The 21517-nt window shown below is 35.1% G+C and overlaps 1 protein-coding gene across 1 annotated transcript in view; it reads right to left on the minus strand.

Annotated features, from left to right (window-relative positions):
- The window catches only part of LOC107297578 (catenin delta-2), a gene marked incomplete at its 5' end in the record, with an annotated part of 120721 nt that overhangs the window by 41964 nt on the left and 57240 nt on the right, over positions 1–21517 (minus strand). Inside the window, 2 exons of the mRNA XM_015826939.1 lie at positions 8581–8697; positions 9710–9744. Coding sequence (XP_015682425.1) covers positions 8581–8697; positions 9710–9744 — 152 coding nt within the window. The remainder of the gene's footprint in view (positions 1–8580; positions 8698–9709; positions 9745–21517) is intronic.

Genomic DNA, 21517 nt, shown 5'->3' on the forward strand with positions numbered 1-21517 from the left:
GATCTCCAAGAATATCTAAAAATGTATTTGGAGAGTGCTGCTTTGTAAGATAACCTGTTTGGGTTCAAAAGGTTGAAAGACAACATCAGTCATTTAAATTGGGCCAGAAATAAACCGGCAGCAACCAGTGTGGTCTAGTGGTTAAAATGTTGGATTATGACTGGGAAAATCAAGGTTCCAGGCCACTTTTAAAGTCACTGGATGAATTTGGGGCAGTCTCTCTCTCTCCCTCCCTCCCTCACCCTCTCCCCATCCCTCTCTTCCTTTCTCTCCCTTCCTCCCTCTCCTCAATCTACTTCATAGAATTGCTGTTATAAGAATAAAATGAAAATGCCTTGAGTACTTGCAGGGAAGGTAGGATATACAGTTAGCAAATCAATAAATAATAAATAATAGGTATGATGTGTCTGAAACACATTGCAAGGATTCTGTTAGGGGTACAAAATAGTGCAATATTCTTAAGAAAATATACATTATTTTTCTTTAGGACATCTTAAGAACGTAGAGTATGAGAGTCTCTTCCATATGTTTATCTGAAGCAATTATTTTATCTTCACCATTATCTATTATATAGAAATAAAAATACGATTAGTTTACATAAATGCTAAGCAATATTGTTATTATTTTATTAACTTCCTCTTTTTTTATTCTGCTTGAAAAATTTATTACAATTGTTGATTACATTTTAAGAATAAGATCATGTTTACTACCCAATAAGGAATGCATAGATTTATGGAATCAAAGCTTGAATATAATTATCCCTTTAGTGCATTTTTCAATTCCAGCACAACTATTTAAGAGTTATACATTGCCAATCAACACAATTTTCCCAACTAATGTAATCAGAAAGCTAATTTAAAAATTAATAGTCAAAAAGCTACCAAAATTTGTACTGTAGCCCTTTTGATTTTGGAATGATTTCAAGTATAGAAATGGTAATGGGTGAAATAGCACATAAAAAGCTATAGAATGAGAAACTCTTTTACATTTTTCACACTCACATACTTCATTCAACTATACACATGGGGCCAGTGGTCCCCTTCATCTTCTATTTTATAATCCCAAAATGTTGATTCTGAACAGCTGGTTCTCATCAATGTTTCCATGTAAAATTGTTACCATTTTAGAAAAAAATGGAGAGGGGTCAGCTGTTCTTGGACAGTTCTTGATTATGGAATTTCATGTCCTGAATCTTGGTGTTTTTATTCATCTTTCATACTTTGATCTTCTTCTGGTCTTTGGCATATCATTGCTTTAATCCACTATACTATGCTGGTCTATTTCCATGCACCTGTGTGTTCAGATGGACTGTATATACATCATTAGACTAAGTATTCATCATATAGTTCATTAAGCTCAGTACCAATTATGATCACTAGAAAAGGTCATTTGCTGGGCAAGCTTGCCAAGAAATTACATTTTGTGTTTTTTTGGTTTAGATTGCCTTTGATTTTGTACCCATCCAAAAAGTTGACTGGAAAAAATTGTGCTTTGAAGGGAATGTACAGATTTCAAAGCAATAAATACATATTCTCTTTTCCTTGAGCTAACATTTTTGTCCTTTTTATTTCCTTTCTTTTAAGTTAGCTTTTTTCAGATGGTAATTATAATGTAATGTCAGGTTATTTACAAGATACTATATAATTACCAGATAAATACGATTAATTCAGTTCCCTAAATTGCACTGTCTCTCATGCAGTAATTACTTTTAGATCTAGTAAGCATAATTACATAATACTCTGCTAATGCTTGTATATATCTGAGTACTCCGTGTTATTTACTTGACTGTAACATGATACCGCTTTATAGTTTCTCTCTTTACATGTTACATATGCTTCTCTTTATAGTTTTTTTTCTATAGATTCTTATAAAGGATAAAAAATGGCAAAGGGACAGGATGGAAAAGGAAAAATGGAAACAGATGAAATAGACACATAAATAAGCACTATACATAAATCTATCTTTGAACACTGCTATTTCTGAGAGTATTCTACAGATTTGGATACACTAAAGTGCTATATAGATGATGACAATAATGATCATTTAATTTCCATGGCTTTCAATTCTCATAGGCCCTGAGCAGCCTATACAACCATTATAAGATTAAAGCCCAAATAAAACAATACAGCCATTAGTCCCCAATTCCCAATTGTCCCCAAACCCTCTCCTTTAAGAACTATGTTTTTCCTATGTTTCAGAAGTTCAGAAGGCGCCATCACCAAGCCTTGATATGGGCTTGGTGTAAATAATCTCCAGAGGCATCCTTTTCTTTGCAAGCACTCTCCTCTTTATCATATCAAGCAGCCATATTCAATCCTGGATTGGAGATATCCAGGCCATGGAACATACACTTTAAAAATGAAAAACAAAAACTTGAATTGCACCAGAAACTAAATAATGGTCAATGCAGCTGTTATAGTACTGGTGTAGTATGAATATACTGTAGTATATCCTTATAATTAAACTGGGCTGCCACATGCTGAACCAGGCAAGAATATATGGTAAACTTGCACAGCTCTCCAAGAGACTTTGGTATGGACGGTCTTCAAGGGCAATTCCATGTACAGAATGTTAACATAATCCATGTGGAAGATGACCAGAACATAAGTGACTAAGCAAGGTTTACCCACCCCAAAGTAGGTGGAATTGGTGTACAAGATGAGTCTGTGTGAAGGTGAATCCCCCCAGTTGCATACCAGCTCTATCCAGGGGAGTGCTATCCTAACGAGTCAGAAATGACACTTTACCAGATCTGCAAAAAACAAAAACTCAGAATCACTTCTTGTTAGGATTGAGTCAGAGATGGTTCCTTCCCATCTAACCTTTACAGCCTTCAGACACTAGTCCAATATTGTAATGGCATTACTTGGCTGGTTGGAGCTGAAAATGTGTCACTGGATGACCTCCCTTAATGACGTCAGTTAGACTTTAAAGAGGAAGGGCAATGCTGAAGCACCCCACACTGTAGAGGTCCAGGGGTCAACATTGTTTCCCTCCCCCACTGACTGCAACTGGTCGCCGAGAAAGGAGGTGAACCACCACAAAACAGTGCTCTCACTCACAAGATTTACTGGGACTGTGGAATCGAAAATTTGCTTCCAAATTCTCTTGGGGAAAATCTCACAGGGAAAATCAGAACATCACTGGAAATTTCAGTCAAAATGATATTTTAATAAATGCTTTTGTGTTAATGCAATCAATTAATCAAGCAATAAAATAATTTATTATGTGGCTATTCTAGTGTTTCGTGTTAAATATGGTAGCTTTACATGAGCATTTTAATTTTTCTTGGCAAAATGGTATATATAAAGTACAAAAATATAGTATCTGGCATATAAATGTTAATATTAAGATAATAGCATTAGCATTGTTATTTGCATTACAATATAACACTTGTAATATATCAGGTTTAACATATTGCTAAATCTTCTAATTAATTTATTTTTATCTTTCTATCCAATCAACCTTCAGGGTTCCTTTTTTTTTTTAAATCAGACAGATTATTCTCAGTGGGGTTAAAATATTCCTCACTTGGGTTTCAAGATGCTGTCAAGATCAGCAGAATAAAGTTACCTTGCTAGAATATAAGAAAGTAACTGTCACTGATTAACAAACTGCTAGTTTAGGATGCCAGATTTAATCTTATTTTACTTGTTCAACCATGTGATAGGTAGATGTTTTTTTCAAAATGGAGAATTTGATTGAATTGGCTTTTTATGCATCTAATAAAGTAGCTTTAGGTCCTTTGTCATGTACTTTAATTATGTTTTAAGAGGAAGTGACAAGTAGAAGAAACAGATCTGAAAAATCAAGAACCTAATATTTTCATAAGCAAATGCCTGCTTATGTTGTAGATTCTACAAAAAAGATGGTGTTTTTCATTGGGGAATTGCAGAAAGCAGAATGATAACAAAGTGAAAATAGCTTAATGATGTTTCATATTGCATAAATGGAGATTCTCATATTATTACAAACACCTGGCACATTTGATGTTTATAACTGCAACTGCAGAGAAATGCATATTCCCAGTGTTTATTTTAAAGTTACAGTTTGAAAGAGATGACCCACAAAAACTGTTTCTTGTATCCTACAATTTAATGGAACCGTTCTCCATATTTACGCAGTTGTTACATAAAGCTGTATTTATCTATAGGTTTTCTCAGTTTCAACAAATTACTTAAGTAAATGCAATCACACACACATACATTATATGTACACACACTCATAAACACACACATGAAAATGGGCTCTGTTGGATTATATGTTTTAATAGTATGTCCTCTTAACTGAAATTAAGAGACATATTGGTGATGCAATATGGCAGTGATGGCAAACCTTTTAGAGATCGAGTGCCCAAAAACTGGCCCCGCCCCCGCTCCACCCCCTGCCCCCATCCCCCACCCCGCTTGCCCGCAGGGCCACTCACCGCCTCAAGGGCCCGCCACAGATTGCCCAGGCAGCCCAGCAGTGCTGTGACGGTCACGCCCTCTGCCCGTGCCCTGCAGCATCAACTGTGCATGATGGGGTGTGAGGGCAGAGTCTTGTCTACGCTGCCTGGCTGCCATGTCCTTGGCTGCGCTGCTCCGTGTGGGCCACGCTCAGGGGCGAGTCTCCTCCAGGGGGGCTGCTGGAGAGGAGGGTGTTGCGGGGGGAGGCAAGGCTTGGGCAACAGAGAGGGCTCCGAGTGCCGCCTCTGGCACTCGTGCCATAGGTTCGACACCACTGCAATATGGTGATGAAATTAGGAGACATATTGCTGATGCAAAGTCATTATATCTAAGCTAGATATAGTCAAATTAGTTATGAAGCTATTCTGAACAACATAAACAAAATAGTTTTGTTTATTTTGTTAGTTGATAAACATGCTTATCCCAAACATGTTTAAACTCAGTCACCGATGACTGACCCACTACCTCCACTGGAAGTTGATTCCAAGCTTCCACTGAAACAATATTTTGAAACTGTATGTACCTCTATAGCACCATATTAACTAATATTGCACAGCAAATGTAAATGGAGAAATAGTAAAAGTCCATATCATATGATTGTCACCTCACCAGCTTATACTTCCAATACTTCCATCCTACTTATTTATATAGCCAACCATTAAAATTACTGAAATTTTATTGGATCTTCACTGATCTAAGTGAATATTCAAATATTTTGTTGAATTAGCCTCATTTTAAGACCATAAGAAACATACTTCATGTTCTTTGAGACCTTCTTCCCGTATTCAATCATTTTTAATAAGCAAATCCAGAAATTACCAAGTCATTGTCAAGCTACGAAATTTACTGTTTTTAGAATTGCCATAGTACTTCTAGCTTGTCTATAGTTACTGGGGGGGGGGCAGGGGAGAGTTTGGGATCCACAGGTGCTCCCTATCAGCGTGACAGCCGAAGCTGCCAAAGAGACATTTTGGCAAATTGAAGTTTCTTCTCATAACAATTGCTGGAAGATTGATTGAACAATGTGACCTGAACTGTCAGAGAGGGGAGGGAAAGTTTTACTCTTTTAATTATCTGCTTCCAGACATATTCTCAGAGCTAGCTTTCCTTCTATCGTACTGGTTTGCTAATGCCTAATAAAGTTTACATTAGAGATTGCAATGTCTCTGATGTTTTGCTTCATTGGGCTTCTCAGATGGAACTTGACAGTCACTTTTTATCCAATTTCAACAAAAAGTCCATAGAGTTCCAGTCTTCTTCTTTAAAACAAGTACTTCTTGTTGTATCCCTAGTAGTTCTAATCACTCTTTCCAATTTGTCCCATTGCAATGGTGTTTTTTTCTGTTTGAGTTTATCAGTCAGTGAGATGTGTTCTTTTCTCTCACACCTGGCCTCTTATCTTCTTCCTGACAAAGTGTACAGTATTTATCTATTTTTGAACCCATGTCTTCTTCATCTTATTCCCCCAAAATTGTTAAGACCAACAACTCCAGGGAGTTCTTTTTCCATCTCTTGGCTTATTGTTTCTATCTCAGTTTCCAAAATTTCTATTTTTCCCAAAATTTGTTAAACATTTTTCAAAGTTATTTAATTCAAAAGAACTTTAAAATAAACAATTTTCCAAATTTGATTGTTTTACATTTTCATAGTTCAAAATCTTGGTAAGCCTTTTGCTTTCAATTATTTTAAAATCCTTATAGTTGTTTCTTTGCATTTCACTTTAGTCACACCCCAGGCGAAATTCTCTTTGGGTTATTGATTGTAATGAAAATGTGTTTTAGAAAACAGAGTTTGGGTGAACCTAATATCCTTTAGCAAGCTCCACTTGAAGCTGTGAACTTGATGATTCTTAAGTCTCCAGGTGCTCTTACCTGTGAGTCACTGGCAGGTTTCCTCTGGATCCTGCGGGTTTACTCACAAGGAGCCTATGTTGGTGATTGCTTGGCCTCTCCTTATCCAGAGAAGCTCTAATGAAATAGGGTCACCGCTTGGTCAGCAGTCTCCACTTCAGCATCATATCTGCTGTTTGGATACATACAAGTTCATCATTTTTTTCCACCTGGAAATTCAGTGGAGTAGCATTTCAACTGAATAAAGATTCTACACCTGATAAAAATTCCAGTCATAATTAACTAACTCATATAAGTAAAACATCTATATAATATAACTTAAGAAATTTAGAGGACCACAGTAATACATAAATGAAGCATATTTATTAAAACACAGTCACCAGTATTAAAAAAGATTCTTCTGGACCACTTGTTTCTTGTTCAGCTACATTTTGAATATTGTCAAATGAAAATTTTGATACCTGTAACAATTCCTAAATTCTCCTTCTCTTGTGAAAAAGAATGCCTTGATCAATAAATAACCCTTCAGATTGTAAGATGATATTATGCGCCTCCTTTGAAATCTTTTATTTTCTATGAAACTAATAAAGCTGGGCTGCTAAAACTTAGAAAGATATGTATAAGCACACGTACCAATTACCAATTATACCACACGTATATATCTAGAGGTCAAAGAAAAAAAAGTCTGAGCATTGTGGTTGATAACTCACTCAGTCTGTGGAAACTTGCTTAGAAAGCATTTATGCTCACATAACATATATGCTTTGCTCTGCTTGCTAGCTCTGTAGAGCTAGCAATGTTGATTACTGTACTGGTTTCCATCATCTCTGCTAATTGGTCAGGCTTGCTAAACTTTAAATAACTGTAGTCCAACATGTAAAATATATGCAGAACTGAAGATAAGTCTTTTTAAAGTCAGGTAGTTTGGTCTCCAACTTTTATTAGGAACTTATGCATGTATTGGAGAAAGACTAGAGAACAGAGTACATTGTCATATGGTCGCTTTTCTGCTCATATCTGCTTCAGAGACCAGGATATTATCCTCAGCAGCAGCATCCTACTTTTATACTTTTAAAGAATACCAATATATTCTAAACAATACACACGTATAAAATTTAAAAAAAGAAGATAGAGTAGAAGAAAGCAAAATCTCAACAAACACCTCTTCTTTTCTATTTATATTTGGATGCCAAGTCTGATGAGTAGCCTCTGTCCTTCTCCTCTGTAGCTCCATTTGCAAGCCACACTTAGCATGATTATTTTGACCATAATTTATTCAGTTAATTTTCTGGATTTCATGACACATTGAACAACAGACAAATCACATAGATCCCACTATGATAAAATATGGTTGGCTAATCTTTCTGTAAACTCTGCTAATCAGGCAGCAGGAAAGATAATAGATAATAGTTAAAACAGAAAGATAATAGTTAAAACAGAAAAATAAGGGGGGAAAATGGTCCTTATAAAAAAAAGTTGTATTGGAGTTATATATTTAGGCTCTGTTTTCCAATCAGAAAGAAGTATTTGAAACACAAGGAAGGAAGGAAGGAAGGAAGGAAGGAAGGAAGGAAGGAAGGAAGGAAGGAAGGAAGGAAGGAAGGAAGGATATGTTCAGATTCTTCCTACTGCAGTTGTAAACTCATGGCAATTGCAATGAACTACCAGATATAACTGGTATTAGTGAAGTTCAAAAGCAGTAAACAATGGTTATTTATGAATTTTTATTATAAATTAACGCTTTAATAAGGAACCAACTCCTCGATGATCACATATTACCCATGTGGAATAAAATCTTTTGAAAACTTAATTCAATGTTTTGATAGAGTAGAAAAGCTAATCATCTTGATTAGCTAAAGAAGCTTCTTGGGTGAGAGGCGAAATGTCTTCAAAGAAAAACAAGAAAGTTCAGTTCCCTCGTGAAAAAGCATCTTTGGACTAATCATCTTGACTTACCAAAATAAATAACTTTTCTAAACCCTTGGCGCCTTTTCCTTTTCTACACATTCCTCTTGTAAACTATCTGTACATAAAGAAATCCCATGCTGCTTTTTGTGTGCTTTATAAAAAGGCTCTAAAACAGAGTGGTGATTATTGTACATATATATATATATATAAGCAATTGCTCAGCGAATACCACTAGCTTTTAAATATTCAAGATTATATAAAAAAGATTTTTAATAGCCCTAAGGCCTTTTATCTTAAAAGCATCATGTTTTTCTGAGCAGACTGAACAGTTTTAATTGTGGGTAGGCTACAACAACAGTTCTTGGGAAACTTACTTTCACTAGTTGAATAATCCTGTGGATCAAGTATTCCTGATTCTTGTAGAGATCTAATACAAGAGTCCACAAGTTCAAGACCAGTTGTAAGCTCATCTTCTATATCCTTTTGACCATCTGTAACAAAATGCTATTTTAAATATTTCAAATATCTGGAAAGACATAAAGAAAAATTTGGAAAACTGAAGATAAGAACCTTTAAAAAACCAAATTTATTAAACAATCAGATATCTTCAGTACCATTTCCATAACTGCTTGAACTGCTAATAGTAATTTAAGAATACTAAAGACTGATCATTTCAGTGGACTGGAATTAAAATTTTCTTTTCCTCACTAAGAAACATGTTGATAACCCAGTAATGTCACTGGAGGCCTCAGGAGCATAATTTTCATTCCACTTTCCTTGTATGTTTTAATTAAGTATTTGAATTTGAAAAATATCTGCATTAACCCTATCAGCAAGTTACAGCAAATCTATATTGTTACTATTTTTTAAAAAAACAATTGAAACTGCTGCTGTAAATCAACAGTTCACCACCGCATTTCAGTAGTGTGATCTTTGCTACAAAAATGAAGCTAGTTTACAGATTGCCCACTCTAACATGTAGGGATGTTGTGCAATAAATAGATTTTGCTCTTCAATTTATTTCAGTTATAACTGATTTGCACTCTGTTCACATACAGGAATAGGTAAGTTGTTCACTACAAAAACCTGAACCTAGAGGTCATTCTTAACATACAATGGCACTTAAAAGCTTAGGAACCCTTTTGAATTTTCAGTATGTCTGAATAAATAAGATCTAAAATGTTGTCTATTCTCTATATAAATCCTAAAACTAGACAAAGAAAAGTCAATTAAACAAATGAGTTAAATAAACATGTGGGTTCTCTTTATTTAGTTTTAGGGCTTGTGTAGATATCAGATCATGTTTTAATTCATATTAATGCATATGTATTAAAAATTCAAAAGGGTTCACAAACATTTAAGCACTACTGAAAATACTTTTTGAACTTTTTCTGTTCAAAGATATTGTATCCCCATGAAAAAACACAATCCAAGAACAAGTAATGGAAAAAGAACCTCTGAGCAACAAGATTCAGCACAGAAGTTGGAAAAATTAAACTTTACCTTGTGTTTGCCAGTGAAATTGTTCTTCAGCTGAACTGGAAAAAAAAGAGAGAAAAAGAAATACCATAAAATATACATTAAAACTGACAAAAATCTTGGAGGATTATAAACCGTTGAATCTGAAACTTAACTGCTTTATCACAAATTTTTAGTTTTGTAATCAACTGATAAACACTATCAAGGTGTCCCAGAAATTACCTAGCAATCTAAATTTGGCAGTAAGTCAGAAAAAAAATAATGTTTGTACAACAGATAATGGTAACAATATTTGGAGCATAAGATGTTATAACAGTGAAATTGTTAAAATAGTTGACAAAATTATTTAACTTGTAACATTTGATTTACCCAAATTAGTTTTGCTTAGAACCACATGTAAATTATAGCAGTATTTGGACTACAGATAGCCCTTGATTTACTACAGTTTGTTTAGTGAGCGTTCAAAGTTACAACAGCACTGAAAAAGTGACTTATGACAGTTTTTCACACTTATGACTGTTGCAGCATCCCTATAGTCATGTGATCAAAATTCAGACCCTTAGCAACTGACTCATATTTATGACAGTTGCAGTGTCCTGGGGTCATGTGTTCAACTTTTTCGACCTTCTGACAAGCCAAGTCAATGGGGAAGTCAGATTCACTTAACAACCATGTTATTAGCTTAACAACTGCAGTGATTCACTTAACAATTGTGGTGGGAAAGGTCATAACACGGGGCAAAACTCATTTAATAAATGACTCGCTTCACAACAGAAAACTTGGGCTCAATTGTGGTTGTAAGCAGAGGACTATCTGTATTCTTAAACTTTGGGTTAAAGCTTGAATTGACACTAAATTGCCAGCATTTGTTGAAGTCCTCAGACACTATATAAAATAGTTGATTATAATAGTTGATATTTATTTCAATGACTACTGTACTCTTTTATTTCTTGACATTGTATATGGGTTTGGAGTCTACATCAATCTTATTTTCTCTGAGGAAATGGTGGTATCTGATAACTTCTGCTCTATCTGCAGATTATCTTATCATTCTCAAATGTCCTCTATTTTCCAGCAGCAGAAAGACTCTGAGGAGGAAGTGGGGCCTCTCAAATAGTGGTACCAGATCCAAGTTGCAGATCTGGATGAACTCTCGATGGCAACAAACAGATATCTGTTTATTCTCTGTTGCCATCAAATGGTCAGCTGTTGTTTTTTTTTCAGTTCAGATTTGGTAAACCCACTATAAAGGAAATTTTGAAGTAATAAAGGTCTGTTCTCTGAATGTGACTTAAATGAGGTTCAAAGTCCAGTTATACTCCAAAAGAAAATGTAAAATTATTGCAGGTGAGCCTCCAAATACAATCAGGAGAGTGTAGTTTAACCATATAATATTATTATTGTAGGATTAAACATTGCATTGAATATAGATTTATATGAAATACCTTTAATCCATGTGAGCCTACCTTTCAATACTTTCTACACCCTGGCACTGCCAACAAACTCAGTGACCTCAAAGGATTTGCACTGAAATCATCTGCCAGCCTATTGTTAAATGATTTCTAACTGTAAAAGTGAGAGCTAGCTTGGTTTTTTGGTTAAGGCGTCAGGCTAGAAACTGGGAGACATGAGAGAAAGTGACTGGCCCAAGGTCACCCAGCCAGCTTTGTGCCTAAGATGGGATTAAACTTCCCAGTTTCTAGCCTGATGCCTTAAGCATAACACCAAACTGGCTCTCATTATTATATATACATATAATCATGATAATGTATATATTTATTTAAATCCCACAAAATGCAAGAATAATATGTAAAGTGAGGCATCATAACATCTCACCTACACTGGGCTCAATAGACATCCTGGCTCCATGCCTGGCGGGGGGGAGGGGAGGGAGGAGAAGCACCAGGCCTTCCCAGTCTTCTGGAAATCTAAGAGAGTTGGGGCTTCCCGTATCTCAGGGGTGAAGCTGTTCCATATGGCTAGGGATTATCTCTTTCATCACATAACATTTAACTGCTTTTAAGGTCAGTGCCATAAGAGCTTTATACATAATCTCTTCCTCATAGCACCAAAGATACTGGAAAAGCACTGCGTTTCTACTGAAGAACATTTGATTTGAGCCCGGTGTTTGTTTCCATATGTGTGTAGGCCTGAACAAAACATTTATAACAAATATTATGAATGAATTCTTGAAATGTATTTTCATTATTAAAATACAAAAAACAATCTGGCATGTATAATCTGGCAGTTACTTATACAGACATGTTTGTAAACTACAGCTGGGTCTGAAATATTTAATGGTAGTTTCTGTTATGCTACTGTAATGATACACTAATACACTTCTTTCATAATATCTGAAATAAATGATATTCCCTTAAATAATCAAGTTCTTAAGTTAACCAATCTAGTTTAAATTCCATGAGTGCATGCATTTCCAAAGCTGCCAGCTCAATGTCTTAACTATACTGGCTGCCCAGCCTATCCATTTGATGATTGCACGGGCAATAAAGCTGATACGGCCTATGAATTAGAACTCAATAGTCCCATATTCTTAATTAAGCTGTCTTATATGAATGTATAATATTCTAATCAACACCAGCACCTCAGTGGTTGCCACCATGGATCAGTAATCAAATACAGTAACTACTGAAACAGAGAGCCTGATTAACAATGGGCCCTGCCCATCTGGGCCAATATGTATGCATTCATAAATTATGAAATAATTAACTGCAGAGACAATCAAAGATTTGTGAGAACTTCTTCATTTGAGCAGGAAGTTGAACCTTCACATCTCAACCTCACCTCCACTGCACTTTTATTCTCCTTCTTACATTCTCTGCCATGATTCCTATTTTAACTGAGCTATTTTTATCAGGACTCTTTCCCGCTAATTAGACCTCATTATTACATGTTCAAAATCTGAATTGGTAAAAAGCAGGCAGTTTGGGAGAAGATTTTCTCTTGGGACTGGAGGGAGGGATCAAGCTAGCTATGTGTACACATGGGGATCAGCAAAATTATTTTGGTAAATATAGGTACTAAATGTTGCATAAAGAGGCAGAGCTTCGGGAGGCAAACTTCCCTATTGCTAAGGTTCTTATGAAGATGTAGTAGAATGTTATGCTGTTTTACCCGTCTGTTCAACTTCTGTTTTTTAAAAAAGGTTTTTTTGTTATACTTTTGCTCATATTTAAAAAGAAATGTTAAAAAATAGAGAAAACGATATAGCTTCAATCACCTCTTCTTCCAGAAGCAATCAAAGTTAAATGTTTGTAAAAATTCAGCTTGGAAATATAACTCATTGCTCAGAGGTTTCTATCTAATCAGGAAAACCCAAAGTCAACATTCCATTTTTTTCCATCTCAAGCACAAAATCCAGAAGTGGTTTCCAAGCAGAAATGAAGTTGAATGTGTTCTTTTCTTTGATTAAGGCAGCCAATTTAGTCCTCTCTGCTAGTTGCATCAGTTTTTTTCAAAAAAGTATCCATTGTGCAAATTAAACTATTTTTCCATTCCTGTGCATAAATAATTATTGCTGCTTGTCAACAAATATAACAAATTTCCATTTTTTTCAACTTTGTCCATTAACTCTGAAAGAAAAGTCTGATTTTATTTTTATATTAACTTTAATAATCTTCTGTATTAAAATATGAGTCATAGCTCAGTAATTTTTTTTTGCTTTATCTCAGGTTCACCAAAGATGATAAAAAAGTTCTTTAGTTACATTTACATTTTCAACATACATTTGAAATATCTTTATACATTTTTTACAGTTTATCTGGTGTTAAATATCCATGGTATATCATTTTATAAACATGTTAAGATATAATTTAATGTAAATTTTAAATCTTTGTCTACATATTTTCCCATTGTTCAAGCATTATATTATACCTATAGTTCTTTGCCCATGCAATGCTTCACATATTCTTTCTCCAAATTTGATCTCAATAGCAGTTTATAAATCTTGGTATTTATATGTTAATCATTACTACAATACAATTTCCAATTCATTTTTTTCAAAGTCAAATCAATAACTTTCTTATCTTCTTTAAACCTTTCTTTCAATTGTAAATATGTAAACCACTGACAGACACCTCCTTCTGATTCCAACTCTTCTTTGGATTTGAAGGTAGGTTCTCCTTGATTAAAAAGTATTATTTGACCAGTGCACGTGGTAATTTTTACAGGTGTTCCAGATGGTGAGTGTTATTTTTGTTTATAATCAGTTTGTGTGATCTTCTTGCAGAGCTACTGTAAGTGTATGATCTACTTATAATTATTATGCTTCATTGCACAATCAGCCAGATGTTTAGACTGGATTTATCATTTTTATTCACCTATTGAGTCCTTCCCAAGAACTTGGTATAGGGAGAGGGTGTTGGTTGATGGTGTTAAAGAGATCGTTGCAGGATGTAAGCTGTTCCAAGAAATTTAGCAATTGACTGATAGGGATTTTGTTAATGCTGGTGGTGTTTCAATGGTGCTGTAGATATTATGGGATTGTATCCAAGGTGCTTATTATTATTGATATTATCTTTACTTAGTTTTTTTTACTATCAAAAGTTTTCTTTTCTCACAGTCATACTATTTCTATTTGCAGGTCTCTGTATTTTGTGATTTTCTCCAGTTCCTTTTCTTCTGTTGTGCTGTCTCCAGGTACTTCCATATTCATCTTCTAAAAATTTTATTAGGTGGCAGGTCTTTGTTTGTTTGAATCCTAAAGTCCCAGAACACTTTACCCTTTTCATTTTCTATTATTTTGTCTATTTTTGGCCCCCACCATTCTTGCTTGCAGGCAAATGGTGTTTGTTGCAGATATTCCAATGCACTATTGTTGCTATTTTGTCATGCTGTTGTTTATTGTCAGTCTGTGTGATCTTCTTGCAGCAGCTAACCAGGTAGTCCTCTGTTTCTTCAGCTTCTTTGAGGAGGCATCATTTGCTGTCTGTTACTGTCTTCTTAATTCTGAGTTTGAATGCATTTAAGGCTTGGTCTTGTGCAGCCAGAATTAGCCTCTCCATCTCTTTATTCTATTCAATTTTTCTGCTCTTAGCCATTGCCAGATTTTGTTATTTAAAAAAGTCCAGTTAATAAGCATGTATGTCTTGTGTGACAGAATGGAGAAGATAAACAACATCAATAATTCTACTACATAGACTTAGACAGATGGAAAAACTTGCAGGTCTCCTTTATGGGGAGAATAGCGACAATCAAGATGAACATACTTCCCAAATTACTCTTTTTATTTCAATGTGTACCAATTAAATTAGGCAAGGATTTTTTTGAAAATTTAAACAGAATTACATCCAAATTTATCTGGCAAGGTAGAAAACCGAGAATTAAATTAAAATTATTACAGGACGCAAAGGAAAGAGGAGGGCTCGGCCTCCCATATTGGGAAAAATATTATCAAGCAGCAATATCGGTATGGATAAAGGATTGGATAAACTTAAGGGACAGAAGACTACTGACATTAGAAGGACATGACATGCAAATAGGGTGGCATGCTATAATGTGGTACGGGAAATATAAGGCTCATCAGTACTTTCAGAATCACCATATTAGACAAGCACTATTAGACGTGTGGATAAAAATTTAAAAAAATAATTATATAAAAATTCCCAATTGGCTATCCATATTAGAGATATTCATGCACCCCAAATTCATAAATTTAGGAAGAGTAATTACATATAAAGATATCTTAGACGAGAATGGGGACCTGAAAACAAGGAAAAGATTATCAGAAGATGGTATAGAGTTGGAATGGTGGGCATACTTACAAATACAGTCGAGATACAGAAAAGACAAAAAAGAACCAGGGATAAAATTAGAGCATAACAATTAGATAAAATCCTTCTAGGAACAGAAGATCAAATGATAAAAAAGATATATCAGTATTTATTAGAACAAGATTGTTAGAAGAACAGGTAAAAGAAACAATGTTAATCTGGAGTAAAAATTTTGGTTACAGTATTGACCTAGATAATTGGCAGTCACTATGGGACAGAAACAGGAGGTTAACGCTAGCCACCTCCTACAAAGAAAATTTATGCAAGATGTTTTATAGATGGCACCTTCCCCCTACAAGGCTAGCAAAAATAGATAAAAAACCTCACCAACATGCTGGAAATGCAGAAGGCTTCCAGGGACTTACTATCACATGTGGTGGGAATGTTCAAAGGCGCAAAAATTTTGGAATCGGATAAAAAATTGGCTGGAAGAAATACTATTACAAAAATTGATTTAAAACCAGAAATCTTCTTATTAGGGATTATTAATGATAAACTCAGCAAAGCATCTTTTTACTTACTATTGCATATTTTAACCGCAGCAAGATTGGCATACACCCAAAAATGGAAAGGAAAGGAAACCCACACTGAGGAAGAAATAATAAATAAAATTTTATCCTGCGCCGAAATGGACAGGTTAACTCTAGAGATTAAAAATAAAACTGAAACAGAGTATTATGAAATTTGGAAAAATTTGTACGATTGGTTAGAGATAAGGAGGATCGCTGAGATGATTATTGATTGACTAGTTGATATTATAAGGACTTCTTATTAGTACCTATATTAGGACACAACTGAAAGATATGTAAATACAACGTTGACGATTGAAAGATGGTTTATCAAAAATTTACAGATGTTATACGCACAGTTTGTTATACTCTGTCCTGTTATAGAATGTATTTTAAATTTCTGTTTTTCTTTCTGTAACATAAGGTAATACTAATAGCACTGTTGAAGCCAGGGAGGTTGAATCATGTCCATTTTTGTTTTTAAAATGTACATTTAATAAAATTTGTAAAAAATAAAAAAATGAAAAAAAATTCTACTACATGATCTCCCAGACATACAAACTGTACTTGTGACTGATGACTTGAGTTTACGAAATAGCTGAGAGAAGAACAAATAAAGGATTTCACAAACACCATCTCTCTCAGGGAGAAATTGAAATAGATTAAGGAACTCACAGAAAGTTAGCAGTACTGGAGTTTGACAGAGCAAGAGAAGAAAAGCAGCTAGCAAGCTAAGACTGAATTAGACAGAATGAGATTGTTGAAGAGAAGCAGGTTCCAGAACAATTCAAGATCAATGAGTAGTTAGCTACTCTAGGGGAAGAATGACAAAGCAGGAAATGTATTTTACTTTATACAGTTTTCTAGAGACAGAAGATTATCCAAAGACCACAGAAAGATTAAGGCTGTGCCAGCTATAAAGAGATTGCCAGCTGAGTTTTAATTAAAGCACCTTATTAACTCTTTGGGGAAACATTTTAGGGTAAGTTCTTGTCATTTTACTCTTAAGGATTCATGGATTCATAAACTCCTCACTTGGTAAAACATTCAGAACATTCTGATCGCTTTATGTACAGCTGTTACCATCAGATCAGTATGATGCAGTTTCTTTGAAAGTAACTAAATTCTGCTGTCTTATCTGTAAAATTAGGCAGACTTTGACCATCCATTGATGATCTCACCACTAACCATAATATACTATTATATCTTGTTCTGTTTTATTTTAATGTATTAATTTTGTGTGACCATAATAAAACATTGATTGATTGATAACACTGAAGCTTCCATCATCATCCAACTTGGAGCAGACACAGTTTTGGATATATGAAAGGCAAGTTTTTGATTTAAATCCCTGTTTCTGTAATCTCTAAATGACAGCTCAAGGTTAGAACTTGCCTTGGTCTTTGTTTAAAGAATTATGCATGCATTCTGGAGAGAAGGATAGTTGGTTGGTAGTTGTTTGTCAATTAATCACTGTACTGCGGTTGTGTCAAGACAGACACATCACTCACTTTATACGGAAGCTGAGTCAAAAGGTAAACAATTGATTAGCTGGTTCAATTTAATGTTTAAAGTTGCCCATTATCCCACTATTTTTTTCCAGTTCCTTGTTAGGTTAGGCTGTTCACTTCTCTCTTTTGCCTGCTTTGAAGCAAGCAGACACATCACTTCGTTGTAAAGATATCCAAGTAAGTGATAGTAATATATCTATAATTAAAAATACATCATTTTGAAAAGAAATTTGATCCTCAGTTTTATCTTAATTGTTTGGATGTTCTAGCCTTATTGTCAAAACTTCCTGCAAACAATAAGTTCAGATCACTAGTATAATATGTTTCCCTATACAGTGGTTAAAAAAAAGTAGAAAAAGGGGAGAAGATAGAAGAGATAGCAGAAAATCTGGAAGTGGCACTTTTTGGCTCCACTTGTGTGCTTTACTATATGGACCTTAATCAGGTGTCCCAAGAGAATTCAATTGTTTGTACACCGAGGATTTTTTAAGAGAAAGCAGCTAAATTGGAATGGGAGTTATGATTTAAATTTGTGTAGTATATCCTGTTGTGACAAACTTGCCATTTTTTTGTATGTGAGTTTTGTTGCTTTATGTCTTTCCCCATAATGGAACAAAATAGAGCAGGCTTAAAGATATACTGGATATTTTTGGCAACAACATTTCAATTCTTAATTGATAGCACTGATCCATATTGTCCAAATTGTAGGTAGCAAATTGTTGCAGCTCTTCGGATTTTCACTGCTGAGTTGTTTTCATTCTTATATTGATAGTTCAAGGTTTAAACTCATAATCTTTTACATGACAAACATAAACTCACTAAATTGCAGCTCTTTATCTCGGAAATAATGATGAGCATTCTGTAAAGAAAAGGCACAAAAATTTAGGAAATGTCTTCTGTAGTGGAGAGGGGAAGAACTGGATCTATTTTGCCAGAATTTGGAGAATGTTGACATCTGACATTTGGTAATAGGTTGATGGAAGTGTCCAGATTAAAATCAAAAAGTTGAATTTATCAATTAAACAGATCTCCCAGTTCATGATGTTGAAATATTATTAAATGGTTATTTCATACAGAAGAAATGTTAAGTGATACTTTAAAAATTCTGTCCATGCATCCATCCATCCATCCTTTCTGAAGCATACATAATTTGAATTTAATATTTAACTGTATATACAACAGTCAAATCTAATATCATGTCCCATCTTTCTTGCTTAATTTATCAGCTGAACTAATTTCAGTGCAAGACAAATATGGACTGTACAAATATTTCTAATCATTATATTTTATGGTAGATAGTAATGCCAGACATAGAATGTCAATGTAGACATATAGACTAAGAGAACAAATCTAGTATTATCAGTAGGCTCTATGAACAAAAACTGAAAGGAGTAAAATATCAATTTTATTCTGGAATCATTCAGAGTTCAATAAATCCATCTCTAATTTGTACAGGAAATCAATTTACTAATTCCTAGCATTAGTTATAAATTCATCATTTTCAGGAGTTACACTGTAATATTAAATATATTAAATAAATTATATGGTCAGGGATCAAAAGAGTGTTTATAGCCATGCTCAAAGGATTCCCCATGCACATGTAATTCTTTTCTTTAAGTTATAGACTCCCATATTACATCAAGACACATTTATTATTTCCATTTCAGAAGATTTTTCCCTTGTGGTTCAAGATAGCAATGAAATCAGAAGGCAAAATAAACTCAAGTGCTCCTGATTATATAAAAATTAAATATCTTGTTTTTTGATTACTGTGCAAGATTCATAGCAACCTTCAGTGGTGCTGCTTGTGAAAAAAAAAGTCAATATCAACTTTGGCACAGAGCCCTCATTATTATGTAGTGCTATTAATTACCAATAAAAAAATCTAAGCTCATTCAGAATTGCCGCATGGGGTTTTTATTCATCATTCCATCTTGGCATGTAAATTTATTATGGCTACTAAGGAAGATTGATAAAGATACCAGCTCAAACTCAAGTTTGTAAAACATCAGAATAAAATGCATCTAACACATTTTTGTTTCATAACAAACTACAAAAGCATTAGCTCAATTAGCCACGTGCAAGCAATGTTTATTCATGCCAAATACAGTATATGAGATTTTATGGCACAAGAGGAATATTGTTAATGCTACGATAGTGTGTTTTATATTTTATATTGGCTGAAATACAAAAGCTGTTTTAGCATGCCCAGCAGGAAGATGATCCCTTTTTAAACTGCAGTTCTAAGCAGTAAGAGGTTTCTGAAATTCAAGTCGGTGTCAAAAGCTATTTTGAATTAAGGATTTTATTGTAAGAAACATGCAGATCTTTTCCCCCAGAAGAGGAGAAATTGCATGAAGCTGGTCTCTTTATAAAGATAATCACACAGCTCAGTTTTTACTTCTTTTATGTAGCTCATTCTAACAAGCCAGGGTTCTAAACTTTCCTGATGTACAATAAAACTATGCAACAGCCACATATGCAGCAGTATGCATGTTGGGAGCAGCATACCTTAAGCAAGCATGTCATTATCCTAATGCTCAATTGGCAAAGGTACAAGTGGTCTCAACTTACAACCCCAGTTGGGATCAAAATCATTAAGAAAGATGCCCATGTAACTTATTCACTCAATGACCACAATTTTGGTTTGCTTCCTCTCTGCTTGATGGATCTTCTTCCTCTCTAGGAACCTGCTTGATGATTTAACCCTCAGGAAGCCAGTCTGAAGCCAATCTCCTCTAGGAATCTGCACAGGAACTGTGAGAAGGAGAGTATTCGTGCATGGTGTGGGTGTCTATGTACTGTGTGTGTAAAAGAAAGAGGAGGGGTGAGTGTGAGAGTGAGTGAGAAGAGCAGAAAAAAGTGGGGGAGGAGGAAGGTAGACCAACTAGAGATGAAAGAGACAAAGACGGGAGGAAAAAGAAAGAGGAGGGAACATACTTTGTTGCTCTTTTTTCTCCTGATCCCGCCGACTCCGCTATGCCTTTCCTGCCACCCAGGCCAAATGCACACATTTTTCCTGGGGGTAGGAGAAGTTGGCATCATGTAGCGACAGAGAATGAGGTGGCTGGATGGAGTCACTGAAGCAGTAGCCGTGAGCTTGAATGGACTCCAGAAGATGGTAGAGGACAGGAAGGCCTGGAAGAATGTTGTCCATGGGGTCGTGATGGGTCAGACACGACTTTGTAATTAACAACAACAACAAAGCAGCAGCAGCCAGGCGTTTGGAAAAAGCAATCCCGCAGCTGTTTCTTTCCTTGAAGACAAGCCACCCTTGCAGAATTCACTTTATTTCAGTGAATTCCCATCAGTCTTGGGGTTGAGCATGTTTGGATTTTTTCAGGTTCCAGAGCGGAGAGGCAACAGTAATGGAAGAAATGTAGGCTGCCTCAGGTAAGTGGTGGAGGCCTAGCATGAGCTATGCACAAAGTGCCTCTCCACTATGGTACTGAAAATCCTCCCTGCAGAAATCCAAGTGGAAAGCATTGACTTTCTGGGGAAGCTGACAGGGAAGATTTCAAACGGTAATCACATGATTGAAGGGAACTTGGCAACCAAAATGTTATAGGTTGCCATATGCCCAGATTGCAATCACATGACAGTGGAATGGGATGTATGCAATATTTTATAACTGTCAGAAGTACTTTAAGGTTGTAAAGTATCCATTCTGAGGCTGTCCTAAATCTGATCAGTTATTAAGCAACTAGTTGTAGTCTATTACTATCTGTACTTTTGCAGATTTATCAGGGACAAATTACCTGCAGTCTATTGCGGCTTCCTTTTTAAAAGACATACAATTCTGCTGAAAGAAGTCATTTCTATTTCAGTTTTGATGTTAAAACTGATATCTGAAGAAGTCCTTAATATAAAGCTTGGGTATAATGCTTCAGGTGCTGGGCTAGAAATTGGGAATCTGTAAAAAATATACGGTGCTTTAATTTGTACAAATTAAAGATAGATATAATCCAGTGGTGGGATTCAAATATGTGAACAACCAGTTCTCTGTGGATGCCGCTTCTGGAA

Source organism: Protobothrops mucrosquamatus, unplaced genomic scaffold (assembly GCF_001527695.2).
Source record: "Protobothrops mucrosquamatus isolate PMUCROS unplaced genomic scaffold, P.Mucros_1.0 scaffold3393, whole genome shotgun sequence".
Lineage (NCBI taxonomy): Eukaryota > Metazoa > Chordata > Lepidosauria > Squamata > Viperidae > Protobothrops > Protobothrops mucrosquamatus.